Source organism: Myripristis murdjan, chromosome 9, assembly GCF_902150065.1.
Source record: "Myripristis murdjan chromosome 9, fMyrMur1.1, whole genome shotgun sequence".
In the NCBI taxonomy this organism is placed as follows: Eukaryota; Metazoa; Chordata; class Actinopteri; order Holocentriformes; family Holocentridae; genus Myripristis; species Myripristis murdjan.
The window spans coordinates 34,398,552-34,416,716 of record NC_043988.1 but is presented as its reverse complement, the minus strand read 5'-3'; the positions used below and the strand labels follow the sequence as shown (position 1 = coordinate 34,416,716).

Genomic DNA, 18,165 nt, shown 5'->3' with positions numbered 1-18,165 from the left:
ATGTCCACAGTGTGTGAAATCTAAGTGTGTGTTTGCAGAGTGATTAAATGTGATACATTAAACAGAAATCCCAGGATATTTATGGAGCAAAGTTAAACAAAAAATAGTTTGGAGAACAAAGGGTAAGGTGCTCAGGGGCAAAACTAGATTTTTAGGTTAGATTTTAGATTTTTTAAAACATTAGGGCTTAAAAGGTGTAGGTTCGCCAAATAAATGTATTTTTTATGTTATGAATAAAGTAACTGTGACCTGCAGTCTGACTGGAAATTAGAGCCAATCCAGCAAAATCTGAGCTGGATTTTTTTTTTTTTTTTTTTTTGTCTTACTTTCCAACACCTCTGACTGACAAAGTGTGTATGTTGCAGCGTATGGAAACACTCTTCCCCTTGTATTCCCACATTTACTTTAAAGTGACGCAAACCTTTTCCACAGCTACAGCTCAGGGGCTTTGACATTTTCCCCTGGATGTCCCACTCCGTCCCGTCCCGTCCCGTCCCGTCCCGTCCCACTCTGCCCAGCCGTCCTGCCGTGGGATGGCTGCAGGAATGCAGGGCGAGAGGCGAGAGCTGGGCCCGGCCCAACCGTCCCAAATGACTGCACACACAAAAAAGGATTTAACTCTTTGTCACAATTGTCCCCTCACACTCTGGCCTGCAAAAAAAAAAAAAAAAAAAAAAACTGCACAAGACTCCTTAAACTGCCCCCCCCCCTCAATCCCAACCCACCCCTCATTGTATCCACCCCCCTCCTCCCCCGCCCCTACCTCTCTCCTGACCCCGGCCGCGTGCATAAAAGACCCATCAGAAGTATCGCTGGCCACATTTACAAGTGAAAGAGGCCCAATAATGGAGCGGTTAGGGAGAAGAATGAGGAGACAGAGGGGCACTCACAGATGTGGAGGGAGGGGGGGGCGGGGGGGAGGAGGGGGCAGCGTCCCATTGTTGCCCCGGTGGAGAAGGGGTGGGAAGGGGTGAGGTGGTGGAGGCACAGTGGCTTTTTACACCCGATTTGTGATGGAGGGGCAGAGAGCTGGAGGGAGAGAGGACGAGGGAAGGAGAGAGAGCGAGCGAGGAGAGAGCGAACACAAGCGGGTAAGAGAGGGAGACCAAAAGAGAAAGTGTGTGTCTACTCGTTCTACTCTCTCTCTCTCTCACACACACACACACACGCACACACACACACAGAGGGAGGTGGTCACACAGTAGCGAGGGGCTGGTCCAGCTGTTCTACAGGGAGCGTGTGAACACAGGCTCAGAGGTCAGGCCACGGAGAGGTGTGTGTGTGTGTGTGTGTGTGTGTGTGTGTGTGTGTGTGGAGGGGGGGGGGCCCGGCCCGGTGGTCATCCTTGGGCATTATACGGGGCGTCTCATTGTCCAGAAGGACGGCGATGCAGAAAAAGCCAAAAGCCCCTTCCTCAGAACAACGGCAGCTGGGGTGAAGAGGCCTCTCGGAGCGCTGACCTTCGCACCCCTCCTCTTCCTCACGGCCTGCGGAGGCCGGGGGGGTGGGGGGTGGGCACAAAGGAGGGGAGGTGTGTGTGTGGGGGGGGGGGCTAATGAAGTCATCACGGCGGGATCACAGCGAGACGTGGCATATATACGAGACGCCGGGTCAGAGGACGAGGTGATGGTTCCTAAATGTTGCTGTCTGTCGGCGGGGCGGGACGCGGCGGCGTGAGGGTCGTGGCGGAGGCCGCCGACGCCGGCGTCACTCCTTCAGCCGCCTCGCCGGACAGCCGGGCGTCATGTGGACGTCCAGGGAAGTCGAATCCGCGGGTAAAACAGTGAAAAGCTGCTGGTGACGTTTGGGATGAAGCAGTTGGCTAAAACAAAAAGAAAAACGAAACAAAAAAAAACTGCTCTGGATGAGCCGATGTTTTGTGACTTTTCACTTTAAAGCAAAACAAACTGGGCTCCCTGGTTAGATCTGAACCAGGGACACGGAGCCTCCAGGCTGCACTGAATGGGAAAAAACACTGGGACAGAAAATTCCTGCTTCAGATGGGGTGTGAAGGCAGCGCTCATCCTCTGATCTGAGGCTTTAGATGCATTTTCTTGGCATTTCTGCTTTAGTGGACTGCTGAGATTGAGACAGGGTCAGTTGAGATGGACAGAGAAGACGGGGGAGAGGGAGGGGGCGGCGAGCAGCACGGGGACTCTAACCTGGAGGCCGCGACCACTTCAGGTGTCTGTTGGTGTTTTATGATTTGCACGTTCGCAAGTGAACCCGTTTCCCCACAATTTGTCATCACACGTGAGCAAATCAGAGCGAAATCTGGTCTGTTGTTTCCCTACAGATCAGCTTCCCTCCGCTGACGTCCTGCCACAAAACACACGGTGAAGATCAACCCCAAAGTTACACCTTTTTCAACTCGGAGTTTTAGTTTTAGTTTATAAATGACCCAACAACTTGAGCTTTTCTGCACAACTTCACACAGCAGCCCAAATCCAAACTGTAAAAGAAAACCTTTACTTTTCTGTTTTCCTTTCATTCACATGGTTAAGCCTTGCTTTGGGGTTCATTTCCACCGGCCCATTCAAACTTTTTTCGTTAAGGAGCAGCAGAGCCTGGAAAGTGAGACCAAACCGGCTGTGAAGCAGCTGACGCAGAACTGATCAGTTTGATCGAAAAGAGACGGAGAAATCAGAGCCGAGGCTGAAAATAATCTGCTTTAATGTTGACGTGGAATAATTGATCGTATTGGTTGTCTTAGTGTGTCTCATCCCACGATTTTCCAGTGTCTAACACACACACACAATCCCATACGCACTTGAGAAACACACCTGCCCACACACACACACACACACACACACAGAAAGAGAGAGAGAGAGAGGACCTCTGACACCTGTTCATTTCCGATGGTGAAACTATTAATTTCCTGTTGCGGCGAGCTGGAGGAGATAGCGGGGCTACGTCTCTGTCAGCCGCAGATCACATCTCCTCTGCTTCCTGCTCGCTGGCAAAACCCGGCTGAGGTGAGAAACACGGCGACACGGCGGCCAACAAGCCCCCCCCCCCCCCCCCCCCCCCCCCTCCTCCATCAGGGAGACGTATTGAAAAACGATGCATATCGGCACCGTACCAATTTTCAGAATCAGTATCAATTCTGTGGCGAGAAAATGCATCAGAAGGTTTGGAGAAGCTTCAAAACGCTGGACTGTGGAAGTCAGAGCGGACCTCGGCCGAGCCACCGGCTCATGCGGCTCACCGCTTTGCAAACCAAATTCCCCTCGTATCTGCATGAAATATAACATGAAATAAAACATTAAATATAACATGAGACTGTCAGACCTGAGAGGAGATGCTTCCTGCAAAGATGAGCTCCACTGGTTCGTCACTGAAAATGAAAAATTAAGGGAATAAAATCATGTTACTGCCGTAGCGCCCAGTGCTAACAATGACTAGTTTAGCATTTTTTTTTTTAAATAAAAAAAGCATGTTATTAGGGATGCACAATAATTTTAGCACATCAGTATTGTAATTTAAAATGAATATTAGCATATCAGATAACAGCAAAAAAAAAAAAAAAAAAAATTGAATACTGAACATCCTTTATAAAAAGATTTTTTTTTTTTCATAAGTGAAGTTGAATCTAAGTTGTGTCTTCATCTGCCAGCAGGCCTTCACAATAAGAGTTGGCAGAATAAAATGTTAATTCCACTGAAGGACAGACTCCATGTTCTCTGCAGTTTGGTGGAAAAAACAAAATATGTGTATCCTGTCTCAGTATCGGCATCAACAATCAGCCAAAAGAGAAAAATAACAGAAAATATATTGGCGTATCGGAGTGCGACACAAATCCACTATGGTGGAGTCAAACTTGCTGACGCTCCAGTTTTTTGGGACTTTGTGAAGCAGTGAAACTGCTCTCACCACAACAGAGTGTATTACTAAAGTACATCTCTAGAAACAAGTGTTAGGGCTGTTCCACGTCCTAAAATGGGATTATCGTGTGAGCGAAAGGCTCAAGTCAGCAGACAGTTCAACAATATTCAGCAGCTGCATTTTCACATTAGATTTCATTTAATGAGCAAAAGATTTTCTGAGTGTTTTTAGCAAAATCCCAAAGATTCACATCAGAGGACACCAAGACGCTGTTTGTACTGATTTCAACTTTCCTTGACAACCGTTACCAAAACTGTACAAGTTAAAAATTAAAAAAAAAAAAAAAACTTACCTCTTTTAACTGCAGTGAGGCGTTCTGTTCATGATGAGCCTCCAGTTTGCTCAGCCCAAATGCTGTTAGCTGCTAACGGTTAGAGGCTAACAGCTAACAGTGAGCGGCTAGAGTGGTGAAGTCCCGCCCCTTCCGGTGGGCCCCCATGGGACCTTTCGGAGTGAAAAAAATTAATGGTGTTCAATGGACAGAAAATAATTATTTTCTGGTCCCCCCGTCGTTATGCCATGGATTACACAAATGTTGTTTATAGGCTTAAATAACAAATTTTCATGTCAAGAGTTTGACCGTTTATTGCTCCATTGTTCAGTTAAATGCTGTTGAGAAAACACAATTAGAAAGACTACATGCTGTGTCGCGTATGTGACGTCACGTCATCGCCGTTTCCCTCCATCCAGATTCAAGTCAAGATGCCGGTGTGTTTTGTTCCCGATTGTCCGCGTCTCCGAGGGCCGACGGAGCGCCGGGCCGAGCGGGAGGGCGAGCGGACCCCGCCGCCGGGCGGAAAAACTCAGAACCTCAAAAACTCAGAACCTCAAAAACTCAGAACCTCAAAAACTCAGAACCTCAAAAACTCAGCGCGGAGCAGAGAAATGGCCATGTCTGTTGTAGGCTTCCAGTGCGGGTGGTGACGTATATCATTCGCACCGAGAGCAGCGAAGAGTTGTAGTTCACAAAGCGGGCTCACACAAAACCTAACATTATTAATATTCTTCACGCTAAATGGTAGTCTTCTTTGCGTGAAAAATGATCTTTAAATATCACAAACAACATGTGTGAAATCCATGGCACAATTCAAACGGGACCAGAAAATAATTTTTATCCACCCATTGGATCGCATTCATAATTTTTTGCTTTTGAGGACCCATGTACCGGAAGTGAGTGGGCGGGACTTCACCACTCTATTACTAAAGTAAATCTCTAGAAACAAGCTTTAGGGCTGTTCCATGTCCTAAAATGTGACTAGTTGTGTAAGAGAAAGGCTCAAGTCAGCAGACAGTTCAACAATATTCAGCAGCTGCATTTTAACATTAGATTTCATTTAATGAGCAAAAGATTTTCTGAGTGTTTTTAGCAAAATCCCAAAGATTCACATCAGAGGACACCAAGACGCTGTTTGTACTGATTTCAACTTTCCTTGACAACCATTACCAAAACTGTACAAATTAAAAATTAAAAAAAAAAAAAAAAAAAACTTACCTCTTTTAACTGCAGTGAGGCGTTCTGTTCATGATGAGCCTCCAGTTTGCTCAGCCCAAATGCTGTTAGCGGCTAACGGTTAGCTACTAACTGTTAACCTATAGCCACAAGTTTTGTTTTTTTTTTTTTTTTAATATTATTATTAGTAGTCGTAGTATCTAAAATATTATTCAATCCAAAAGTTGACAGATTTCCACTTGAAATGGCAAACTAGTTGTATTTGTGGTTAATCATTGCACAAGCTATTTTTTTTTCCTAGCCCAACAAAGTAGTTTCACCTAGCTTATCATTCCCAGTTTTATTATTAAAAGTTTAGTTTTCAAGACTGAATAATTCCTGTTTTTACCACCTCAGCGTGCTGCAGAGGAAAAACAGAGCAGACGGGCTGAGCTTCAGGAAAACCACATCCACTGCACAACTTGTTCTTTTGTATTCAGCATTTTATTGACTCCCATTCATAAAGGTATAAATCTTAATATGAGCAGGTTTCTGGACTAAAATGTACCCAACAACCATGTGAAGACATAAACACTTGATTATGTTAAGAAAAAGATCAAAGTTTGAGGTCATGATGAAACTTGAAGAAACACAGTTTCTACAAAAGGAACAGGGATCAACAGAGAATGATGAAAACTACCAAAATAAAGCAGATATAAGACACACTTTGGTTCTATACATAGGCTGTGTTTGATCCTTGAATATGATTTGTAAGTGACCTCCTTTCTAGGAGAATAAAACACACAGAGAGGAGATGCCTCGGACCAGTCATGCCTTTCAGTGGCACGGCCATATTGATCAGATGGATTATGTGATTGATTAGTTATTTTGGTGCAGTCTGACCGGCTGATGTAGGCCAGGTGCCTAGAATGAAACAAATAAATACATTTTAGTGAGAAAACAAGAAACAGACCTAAAAAAAAAAAAAAAAAACACACACACAAAACACGGGTTTGCTTGTGTTTAAATTTTATTTTCAGTTGCACGGTGGCACTGTGACGCTGTAATGGCTTTCAGGCACAAAGACTGAACCGACTCCAACATTTGTTAACGTCTCCCAGCATCATGTCAACCAAAATAAACCACGAGGCCGACTTCAGCATCCCGTCCTTCCCGGCATCGCAGAGGCACTTGATCGGCTGAAACGCGCCATCAGGCCAGGGAACTATTTTATCCTGACGCCAGAGGCTGCCGGAGCCCACAGCTGATTGGCTATTTTCACAATTTCTGCAGTTTGGTAGACAGAAACAACATTAAAAATAATGAGTGTCTCTCTGCCAGGCTGGCAGGTATAAATATGTGGAGCACGGCACACACACTCCCGGGGTTAGAGGTTCAATTCCCACTGATGCCACCCCGGATAAAGGTGTCGTGACTCCTCCTGGCACGGTGAGGTGCTGTGGGTCAAAGGGGCCACCAAATGGCCGTGAAACCGAGCGGCCTGAACCATAAATGGACAGATATGTGCCTGGAGGTTGGTGGCAGTTCAGCTTTTTCCTACTTTCTGTGCAGCAGTTTGACCACAAGCCGCATGGCCGTAACCACAGACGAAACACAATCGATGTATGATCTTGTAACTGTTTGTGGCCTACACTGCAAACAAATGTGCTCAGCTATGGACCCAAATGGTAATACAAAATCCAGAAACATCAGAATGAATTAATCCAGTATCAGTGCTGACTTCAAGTCCCCATGAAACAACCTCATATGACTTCTACTTCCTGTGTACACTGCAAAAAGTCAAAATCTTACCAAGATTATTTGTCTTATTTCAAGTCAAAATGTCTTATTTCTAGTCAAAATATCTCATTACACTTAAAATAAGACATGATCACCTCAGAAGTAACTTGTTTTTAGACAATTTTCACTTGTTTCAAGTGAAAATTTACTTGAAACAAGTTAAAATTTGCTTGAAACAAGAAACAAATTCTGCCAATGGAACAAGCAAATTTGTACTTGTTCACTTGTGTCACTAGTAAAAGTAAAAATTTGCTTGTTCCATTGGCAGAATTTGTTTCTTGTTTCAAGTAAATTTTCACTTGAAACAGGTGAAAATTGTCTAAAAACAAGTTACTTCTGAGGTGATCATGTCTTATTTTAAGTGTAATGAGACATTTTGACTAGAAATAAGACATTTTTGACTTGAAATAAGACAAATAATCTTGGTAAGATTTTGACTTTTTGCAGTGTACCAGTGACATCATCATCCTGCTCTAGTGGGTGCAAATTCAAATTTCAACCAATAAAACCTTCACAAATCTTTAAACGCCCTCTCGCATCCGTCTTATCCCTTCAAAATGAAATTGTATTTCTCGGCCAAACTGATGTCCTGATGGGTTGGAGTTTGGGTTTGGTCTGTCCCACCCGAACTTCCTGTTTCAACAGGAAATACCTCAAATCAAGAAAGTAAGAGTCCTCTTCATGGGGTCCTTGAAGCACAGATCAAAGTATGAGGACACGCTGGAAGATCAAGAAATATCGTTTGCCAGTTTTTGCTCACATCTGTGAAAGAATATGACTCCTCACATCTGAAATCATTAGGTTCAGATGTTGGCCTCTGCTGCACGGTGATTTAAAAAAAAAAAAAAAAATCCATGACGGTCTGCCTGGTATTTGCAGGTAATTCTAACCAGGAGCTCTGATCTCAACTGGATCTCAGCTTCTCTGTGACGGGAAAAGCTTCCTGGCACTCACGGTCTCATGTCTGACAGAGACAGAGTGTTTGCAAATGCCTGCTGATCCAGGTCTGTACAGAGAACACACACACACACACACACACACACACACGCCATGTTTCATAGTCAAATCCTAAGTGAGGACGGTTAGCCTGCCTGCCTGCCTTGAATTGACTTCAGTAAAGAAACCTGATTGAAAGTTCAACCCTCAGTGGACTGTGTTGTGTGTGCGGTGTGTTACTGTGTGTGCGGTGTGTTACTGTGTGTGCGGTGTGTGTGCGGTGTGTTACTGCAGCCTGCCGGTGCGTCTGTGAGATAAAACCCTCTTCATGCTGCACTCGCTGAATTCACTGATGCTGAACACATCTGTCATTTTACTCAGCTGAAACGTTAAGTGGCATCAAATTTCACTGCTGCATCTTTAACCTGTCGCTGCCTGATGTAACACAGGCAGCATTACACACCGACAAATCATTCACCGAATCAAAATAATCACTCCTGAACAGCATATTCACAGGAATATTTTAGATTAAACAGCAATTCAATTTGTCAGAGGCACATTTACTTAGACGGCTTGTCTTGATTTCCACCATGAAACCGGTCCAATTATCCTTCATGCAACTTCATGTAGTAAACACCCACATTCTGTTAGCTTTACAACTCATTCATGTAGTACAGCAACAAAATACAGCAAAACACTCTTCAAATAAATGACTTCAACACAAATACAAATTATATACAACAGATTCCATGATTTAAAAAAAAAAAAAAAGCAGCAAGCTGTAACTCTCCCTTGCTTGATCATGTCTTGTTCCTTGTAAGGTTTTTACTGCCACCTAATGGCAAAACTGCGCAATTTGCTCCCAAACCATGATTTCTGAACCTTCTGAATGAAAAACCAAAGATGATTTTAAAGTACATTCCTACTTTTGCTTGTGATTTCCTCTCCTATTATTTTTTTTTTTTAACAATAAATTGGTTTGACAACATTAAAACAGGATCTTTGTTTGGCCAGAGGAACTAACCAGTCCCACTGTAGCTTCCCATAAAAACTAATCACACACTAACAAAGAGGCTGTGATATTTTCAACATGTCAACTTGTAGTATTTTTGAATCCTATATATCCTATATATATATCACAATAGCATGAGTTAGACAAGTATACCGTTATATTTATGTTGTGCTGAATACTAAGTAGGGCATGTGGAGGGCCTTTACCAAGGCATAAAAGTAAAAAGCTGAGGAAATAAAGTAGTAATAAATAAAATTTATTATAGCTATAATAGAGACTTTTGGCACAAAGCAATACAAAATACAGATGTGATATTTCACTGATGGAGACTTTATCTTTCACTGATATGCTAAATTTCAAATATGTGCTCTGTGCTCCGTAAGTTAAACAGAAGCATTTCAGCTTCAAGTTTCAAACCAAAAATCATAACCGAAACACTTATAAACTGTAAAACTATGATTCAGAGATAAACTGCCTAAAACTGTCAATCTAAGTTCATATTCCTCCTGTTAAAATCAAAGTTTTCACCCGGGGAGTCGCTGATGTTATAAGCACTGATGTGTCAACAGCCAAGGTCCTTAAAGCTGCTGCACGTGTTTAAATGTGCACCTGCCCAGTCTGGCCTCTAGGGGGAGTACCTGCTCTAATAAAGGTACCTCTGTATTGCTCTAATTATTGCACCAGTTAAGGTCCATCCCTCCATGCTGCAGGGTTTATCCAGGTTTGGTTTGATAGTGAGGTTTTTAGATGACTTTCTGAGCACAGGGGGCTTTTTGTGTTGTTGTTGTTTTATATCATGAAAAGTCCGACCCATCTCAGGTCACTGCTTTTGTTAAACTGCACAGGGACTCTGCATGAGTTTTGCTCCAAACTGGAAACTACAGACATGTTGAAAATGTCACATCCTTTAAAAGAGTGCTACACAAAGTGCAGAGAGTAAAGGAGGCTTTAAACCACTGATCCCTTTCAGAAAAACATAAAACTTCCCCATAAAAACTAAAGGGGGAATCTCTGTCAACGGGAAAGAGACCAATCTCATAGGGAGAAAAAAAAAGATTATCCAGCTAACACTTGGGCAAGGCACTAAACCTCCAGGTGGAGCTGCTCACTGGCCTCCAGTCATACTGGGAAACTCCAGGTGTGACTGTCTGAATGAGGCAGGGCAGTGGTGGGGACAAAAAATACAAAAAGGCAAAACCGTTCCCTTTTTCTCTCTGCCAGGCAGCAGCCTGGAGGGGATCATGTGTTTAGTGTGTCTGCGACTGATCTCGCATATTATTGGGCCTGATATTTTTTGTGCAAACTTGTGACTGTATGATCTAGCACACTGTGTGGCTGCAGGGGTTAAAAACCTTTGTAAAACCTGTTTTACATCACAGCTGAGTGCTAATCCTCAGTCCTCTTAAGTGATTTTTAAAGTGATTTTTCTTTTTTTGCCCCGTTTCTTTCTGCAAGGAACAACCAATCATGTCTTGTTGCCACAGATTCAAACATGGTGACCATCAGTTAGATGGTAAATTAATTTGTTGGCATTTTCACTTTGAAATTGATATTTTACGTCACAGGTCTTTTGGAGTTGTTGCTGTCCAGATTTGCACGGTGTGATGTGACAACTGTGGTTTTTATTCTTTAAACATTTCAGCATTTTGGTCGTTTGAGAACATTCAATGTGCTGTAAAGCCTTGGTTTGTTGACTTTTCACTTATTGTGGCATGACACTGCACACTGTCTCTCCTTCATTCCTCTACTCTGATGCACACACACACACTGGACATACAGCCTGCCCTGCACTTCTACTTCTAGTTTCCTTTTCTTTTTTAAGAAAAGGGTCATTTCCACCAATGTCAAAACAAATCTCAACCTCTGAAATGTAAAAACCACGCTGCAGCGACTTACAAGTTGAGGGGATACAGACTGAGCTGGGTTTGAGGTAGAGCGCGGCGGGACGTCTGGCTCTGGACGGAACAATGACTGCACCAAAACTTCAGGGAAAAACCTCGGCTGTTGGCGCAGAGCTCACTCAGTTTCCTGGATGTGTGTGTTTTTAGTCGGGTGACCCTCGATGTGTTTGGGGAAACTCAGAGCTGGCAGCGAGGCAGCTGGCTAGTTCAGACCTCCTTGGACTCTGAAGGCTACAAGTTCAATTACTCATGATCCTGAGTGTCTAACCTTCAGGAAATCAAGTCAAGATCAAATCTCTACCAGCTCCAGAGGTGTTCAGTCTGACTGTGACCTCTGACCTCCTTGTGGACGGGAGGAAGACTAATTTCCCCCTCGAGACCCAAACACAGTCACAGATCTGCTCTTTCCCAACTGGCTTGGCCACAGGAGGATTTCCCTTCGAGTCCGCTGAGCCCGTGCAGCTCCCGTCCCGCATCACAGGAACAGGTTGATTTTGGCCGGCACCGCCTTGCAGCCCGTGGTTGAGAAGTACCGCCCCTCGTCAGGAGTGTAGATCATGTCGCCCCCTACTGCTTCCACCACGTCGTTGCGCCAGCACCAGCCCTGCTGGCACAGCTGCCAGCGGGCGCAGCGCTCCACGTGGCGCCGGCACAGCGGCAGGAAGGGGACGAAGCGTGTGATCAGCTTCTGCTGGATGATGCTGGAGTGGTAGAAGCCACCTGGAGGGAAAAATTCAATTCAGTTTATTTGATCTCAGTTCTTTTGTTTATTTTTTAAAGATTTTCTCTATTTGAGAGTGCCAGTATTGAGAGACAGGAGAGAGAGAGGGGATGACATGCAGAAAAGGGTCCAGACCCCAGACCACTGCGGTGAGAACTCATCCTTGATACGAGGTACGTGCTCTACCAATACAGTTTACTTTTATTCATCTTTTTTTCATCTCTTAGCAACAAGACAGACACCAGCATCTGAAATCAGGATCAGCCTGCAGTCTCTCTGATCTCCATGTCAGATCTGTGTTGGCCGTGTCTCGGCCGAGAGAGAGGCAACACTCCATGTTTGCAGCAGTTTAGGGCTGCGTAATTAACCGTACATTAATCAAGATCATAATTACATGTGTGGCAATATAGTAACTGTGAAATGTCACAATTACTGCATTCTATTTAATTCTCCCACTGCATCAAAATGACATGGGTAATTCAACAAGTTGACCTCACAACTGCACCGGCCAACCAGAGGCATTCACATGAGTCCTGTTTCAAAGTCAGCTGACAGAGATACGCTTTAGCACAAAGGAAATGCTTTAGTGCTGCAGCTGGCAACACAAATTAGGTATTAATTTGCAGTTGCATTGGTCAAAATGAGAACTTCAGTTACAATATCAAGAGAATTAATCTGCGGTTATATTTTTGTGGTAACTGTGCAGCCTGACTGCAGGCCTGAAGACACTGAGTCTTCATTAGGCATTCATAATTAATACAGCCAAGAAACTAATTTTTAAACTTTTAAATTTTTAAACCAGCCGGTCAACCCAACTAGTCAACTAATCGTTCAAACAACCCACCGCGTAACTGGGATGAATTATTTTTCTGTTATGGTGCAGCTCTACCAGGGAAGCTGACGGGGCTTCACCTTCTTATGGTTCATAGTCTCAGCGAGCAGGAGGCATTTTGTCTTTCACCCCCCCGACCCAGAGTGTCGGGATTCGATCAGACGACCTCCTGCTCGCTGAGCCGCCTCTCAGGACTCTTACTTGAGCTGCTGTTGTAAACCGCCTGGGCGACGGCGTCCTGCAGGTCGGCCAGCCTGATCTCCTCTCGCTCCCGTCCGGCCTGCCGGAAGTCCAGGGCCAGCTGGTTGATCACCTTCTCCCCGGTGGTGCTGCACAGACCACACACAACATGTATGGCCTGCAATCAACTTATTTTGTTATTTTCACTGTTAATTAACTTATCTTTTTTTTTTTTTTATTACAGTTGTCCCTCGCTATAACGCGGTTCACCTTTCGCGGCCTCGCAGTTTCGCGTATTTTTTTAGTGTAATTTTGCATGCTATTTTTTTTTTTTTTCTTTACAGTGCATTGTGTTCTGCATCCTGATTGGCTAAGGGAGAACCCGCATATTGTGTTCTGCGTCGTGACTGGCTAAGGGCCTGTAGACCGTTGTCAATCAATCTCCTCCGTGCCGTGTCTCCTGTACAGTACAGAATGTGTTCATTCTATAATACTGGACTTATTTTTCTACGAAGGTTTGAACTTTGAGAGTTTAAACAAGAGAGAAAAGTGAGAAAATGTTAATGCCTGTCTGAGAAAAGTGTATAAAGTGTGTAGTGAGGGGTTTTACAGCCTTAAAACATCTAGAATAATTGTAAAAAATACAGCTGACTACTTTGTGGATTTCGCCTATTGCAGGGTTATTTTTAGAACGTAACCCCCGCAATAAACGAGGGACCACTGTAATCAATTAAAAATTAATCTATCAAATATAAAAAACAATGATAATGCCCATCACAGGCTATCAGAGACCAAGGGGATGTTTCCTTAGTCTGACCGACAGCGACAAACCACAATATTTTAAATTTGTATATAACTATTTTATATATTTTATATATATGTATCTTTGACAAGTGAGTAATTATTTTGATTTACTGCTGATCAGCTAATCTGTTAACTCACTCATTGTCTCAGCACTACAACACATTCAAAACTCCACAAAGAAGTTTATTTCTGTCCACCAGGCAAAAGGTATTGGCTCCCACTTTCTTTTGAATTTTTGTTGAAGCATCCTTGACTGAGACACTAAGCCCCGTTCACACTAAAATAGCTAAAATGGAAACGGCATAACGCTCAGGACTAATCTGTCGATTCTAAGATAAGATAAGATAAGATAAGATATTCCTTTATTAGTCCCACGGTGGGGAAATTTCCCGCATCACAGCAGCAAAGAGTCACTTTAGGTCACTCAGTCACTCAGTCTGTCCAAATCTAAAAACTACTTCAGCCGATTGGAGATGTAATTGGCTGGCTGAGTTTTCCAGGCCACTGTCTCTGCTTTGAATGAAAAAATCATGAATCTACCATCAGTCATGAAAGTAGCCAAAATAACAGGGGGCCATGATTGCAGCATTAATTCAAAACCATGAACATCAGAAATCCTGCCCAGTGTTTGACTGGCTCACAGTCTGTTTCTGTTTCTGTTTCTGTACCTTCCCAGCCTCACTGCCAGATATCAGAACCATTACTTAGACCATCTCTTATAAAAATTAATCAGCCTTGACGTGACCCTCCAGCGCTGCGTCACACCGTGCGTACCTGATGAAGACGTAGATGGCTTTGCGGTAATTTGTGCGAAACACGACGTGCGAAGGACCCAGGAAGGGCTCCAGGACGTCGATGATGCCGGGCGGTATCTTCTCCATCTCGTCGAAGATGAACACGGAGCGGGCGCACTCAGTCAGGTTGCCCTTCACCCAGCTCTCCAAGTCCGACTGGAAAACAAAAGGCTCGTGTTTACAGGCACAAAATAGTCCGGACGTCGACCACCAGCTCTTAACGATGAACAAATCCTCGAGAAACATATTTATATACAGTATACATATTTAAAAAAAAAAAAAAAACACAACTAACCAGTACAATAAGCAAACTTCAAGGTGGTATAATTTTTTTTTCTTTTGTTGATGGATGGTGTTTCAGTTTACCAAACAAGATCCCCTGATACTGAAAATATACATTAAAGTTCTGGCCTGTGTTTCAGAGTTTGTGTTAATGTCATTTATTCTTCTTTTTATCTGCTGTGTGTCTCTTATTTCTGTAAAGAACACAAATAGAGTTGTCGCAGTGGGATCACTTTAACACCAGTGGTGACTCACACATACATCCCATATCAGCAGTACCGAGTGTTGCCACAAGAGGGAACAGTCTTCTCTACCCTCACTTTCCCCCAGTGTTTGTGTCATCTTCCTGTAGCTGGATGGTTCAGAGTGCAGCTCCATGCTGCCTTCACAGGAGTGGGACATCAGAGTATCATCTATACACTTTGCCAACACATTGTTTACTGTACCAACTCAGGAGAATGGAGGCTATATTTCTTAGTGTCCCCTGTGAGGTAAATCATGAGTTTCTTCTTCTTGGGAGAATTAATTTCTCGAGTGGCTGTATCAACACTGGTATGAAACTGCACACCGTTATTCATCGACCAGTGACAACCCTGTCTCTGTAAATGCTCTTTAAATATGCACAATTACTTGAACTTTGTTAATGTCTGTAAATGCCCGTTACATGTTACCAGAGCCTGATGTATTGAATGTGATTACTTAGTCTGTCGAGCAACCAAAAACACCCCAAACATTTAAGTTTATAATGATATAAAATGGAGAAAAGAAAGCAAATCTTAGTATCTGTGAAGACATAACTGGTTTGGTGTTTCTACTGGACAGGTGACTAAAACAATAAGTGACTAATTTTTGTTGATCTACTAATAAATTGCCTATTTGTCTCAGCATTGGTGAATACAGCAGGTGTGTGTAGTGCAGTTTAGCAGGTGTGTTACAGCAGACATACCCTGTACCGCCTCACCCGGTTCGGTAAGGGGAAGTGGAGCGTGGGTATGAACTGGTGGATGTACGGGCTGCTCAGGCCCGAGCTGTACAGATGCTTCGCCAACATGGAGCTGACCAGAGTCTTTCCCGTGCCCGAGGAGCCATGGAAGGACAACACCAGGGGTCGGTCGGGGCTTTTATTTTGAAGGAAGCTTGCCACCTCCTCTGACACGATGTCCTGAGCCAGATGTTGGCCGTACACATTCCTGTACAGGTCCCACTCCAAGTCTGGTCCACATAAATAACAAAATAGGAGTAATGTTAGTCCAACACAGGTGTGCTCAGTTTATAGACAGACAGATAGATAGACAGACAGATAGATAGATAGATAAAAACATATATATGTACACATATATACTGTATGGATAAAAGTACTGGGCCACACCTCATTGAATTCAGGTGTTTCATTCAGTCCCGTTGCCACAGGTGTATAAAACCCAGCAGCTAGCCATGCAGTCTGCCTTTATTCTGAAAGAATGGCTTGTTCTAAAAAGCTCAAGTCAGCTGGTGAAGTTTCTTCCCTCCTAGATTTTCCACCATCAGCTGGAAGTGGGATTATTGCAAAGTGGAAGCGTTTGGTGGTCTGATGGATGGGTCTGGGTTTGGGGAACGCCAGGGGAATGCCTGAGCGCATTGTGCCGACTGTGCAGTTTGCTGGAGGAGGGGTCACGCTGTGGGCTGGTGTTTCTGGGCTCGGCCTCGGCCCCTCAGCTCCACTGAAGGGAAATCTGAACGCTTCAGCTCACCGACACATTTTGGACAACTCTCTGCTTCCAGCTCTGTGGGACCAGTTTGGGGAAGGAAGGCCCTTTCCTGTCCCAGCAGGACTGAGCCCCAGTGCACAGAGCAGCTCCATAAAGGCGTGGCCGGCTGAGTTTGGTGTGGAAGAAGTTGAGCGGCCCGCACAGAGCCCTGACCTCAACCCCATCCAACACCTTTGGGATCAACTAGAACGGAGACTGGGAGCCGGGCCCTCTGGTCCAACATCAGAGTCTGAGCTCACAAAGGCTCAAAACTCCCACAGACGCTCCAACATCTGGCAGAAAGCCTCCAGAGGAGTGGAGGGACCAACTCCATATTAACGCCTCTGGGTTTAGAATGGGAGCTCAGAGGAACTCCTGCATGTAGCCCAATACTTCTATCCATATAATGTAGATATACATATTCATATGTGCCCCACCTAGCACACACCCACACACACACATCACATTATACCACTATTTGACCATCATTAGCTGTGTGTGTGTGTGTGTGTGTGTGTGTGTGTGTGTGTGTGTGTGTGTGTGTGTGTGTGTGTGTGTGTACAGAGGTGGGCAGGGTGGGCTGCATGTTAGCTAGCAGATGTAAACAGTGGAGCAGCGAGCATTAGCGATAGCTCCGGTACAGTTTAGATAGTTTGCCAGCTAACAAGCCGTAAAATCAGTCATGGGAACGGAAGACTAAAACACAGAAAACAAGAGAAAGACTGCACTATTTAGATTAAACGGACCAGCAAACGATAAATCAGAAGTGTGTGTTTTGTTCGGGCCGGTGATGCTGGCTCGCTCGGCGGCTAACAGCAGAGGCGGCTAGCGGCTAGCGGCTCACCTCTCATGTCGGGCCTGAAGTCGCAGTCGCAGCTGTCGGAGATGGTGCAGTAAAGCGTCTGGAAGACACAGCAGACCGGCTGGGACAACAAGAAACACACCGCGGCGAGGACGGCCAGCATCTTGGCAGCCTGCGGGCAGGGAGGACGCGGCGGCGGGCGGAACACACGGCCGGGGCCGCGGACCGGACGGCTTGTAGTTCTTCCGGTTTCAGGACGGCGGTGCGTCACGCCCTGGGAGCTGTAATACCAGAGCGCGCTGGAACTACATTTCCCAGGATGCATCTCGGCAAGGCTGCAGGCAGGGCGGAGGTCGCGGGGAACACGTTGGAGGATCACAGTCCAGACAGCTGATAAAACCAAGCTGTGTGTTATCTCTGTACATAAAACATATGGAAATGTACTGTCACTGTAATATATATAATAGAATAATAGTGTAATAATGTAATAATATAATATAAGATAATATATCAGAAATACTTTATTGATCCCCGAGGGGAAATTGGGTCAGCTGCAGTTGCTCAAATTCTTGGAATTAAATGATAAGAAATAGAAAAATAAATAAGAAATATGAAAATTTGTGCTTGAGAAATTTGCAAAACAAAACAAAATGTATGTGCATTATGTATAAAGTGTCCTCCTAGCTTCTCAGTCTCTCAGGCTCTGTGTCCTGTGTGATGTTACTGCACCTTTGGACCAGTGTATCACCTGCACATACAACTGGACCTTCGCATGTCTATTGCATGTAATTTCCAGGTGTAAAAGCTGTTATTTGTATGCAGATTGAAGGGACTGGGCTGGTAATTATAGACACAGTATTGTGTTGCATGCTTCACTAATAATGCAGACAGTAAAATCTAAAAAAAAAAAAAAGAAAAGCATGTGATGGTTTGTGATCTTTCAGTAAAATATATGAAGACTTGGTTCACTTTAGGGGTTAACAAGTTTTTTTTATGAAAAAAAAAAAAAAAAAAAAAAAAAATATATATATATATATATATATATATATATATATATATA

The 18,165-nt window shown here is 44.1% G+C and overlaps 1 protein-coding gene across 6 annotated transcripts; it reads right to left on the bottom strand.

Moving 5' to 3' along the window:
* Positions 1 to 5,818: 5,818 nt before the first annotated feature.
* Positions 5,819 to 17,342, bottom strand: tor2a (torsin family 2, member A). 6 transcript variants are annotated; one of them, XR_003928781.1, is made up of 6 exons: positions 17,148 to 17,342; positions 15,523 to 15,788; positions 14,275 to 14,450; positions 12,718 to 12,845; positions 10,959 to 11,683; positions 5,819 to 6,238 (listed from the first exon to the last, which is right to left on the bottom strand). XR_003928781.1 is itself a non-coding variant. In XM_030060808.1 (5 exons), exons 1-5 carry the CDS (start codon positions 17,266 to 17,268, stop codon positions 11,439 to 11,441), a joined length of 936 nt encoding a protein of 311 aa, XP_029916668.1. In that variant the 5' UTR covers positions 17,269 to 17,342; the 3' UTR covers positions 8,590 to 11,438. The 6 variants fall into 6 exon arrangements, 2 of the variants coding, with proteins under 2 accessions (XP_029916668.1, XP_029916669.1); XR_003928780.1 differs by lacking the exon at positions 5,819 to 6,238 and adding an exon at positions 6,332 to 6,601; XR_003928782.1 differs by lacking the exon at positions 5,819 to 6,238 and adding an exon at positions 7,562 to 8,120.
* Between the last annotated feature and the right edge of the window lie 823 nt (positions 17,343 to 18,165).

Bases quoted from the DNA above. Each gene is read 5' to 3' on its own strand.
- tor2a (XM_030060808.1), bottom strand. From the start codon at position 17,268: ATGCTGGCCGTCCTCGCCGCGGTGTGTTTCTTGTTGTCCCAGCCGGTC. The intron at 15,789-17,147 runs GTGAGCCGCTAG...TATGTGGACCAG, and splicing joins CTTCAGGCCCGACATGAGAG to ACTTGGAGTGGGACCTGTAC. The intron at 14,451-15,522 runs GTATGTCTGCTG...TTTGTTTTCCAG, and splicing joins ACCGGGTGAGGCGGTACAGG to TCGGACTTGGAGAGCTGGGT.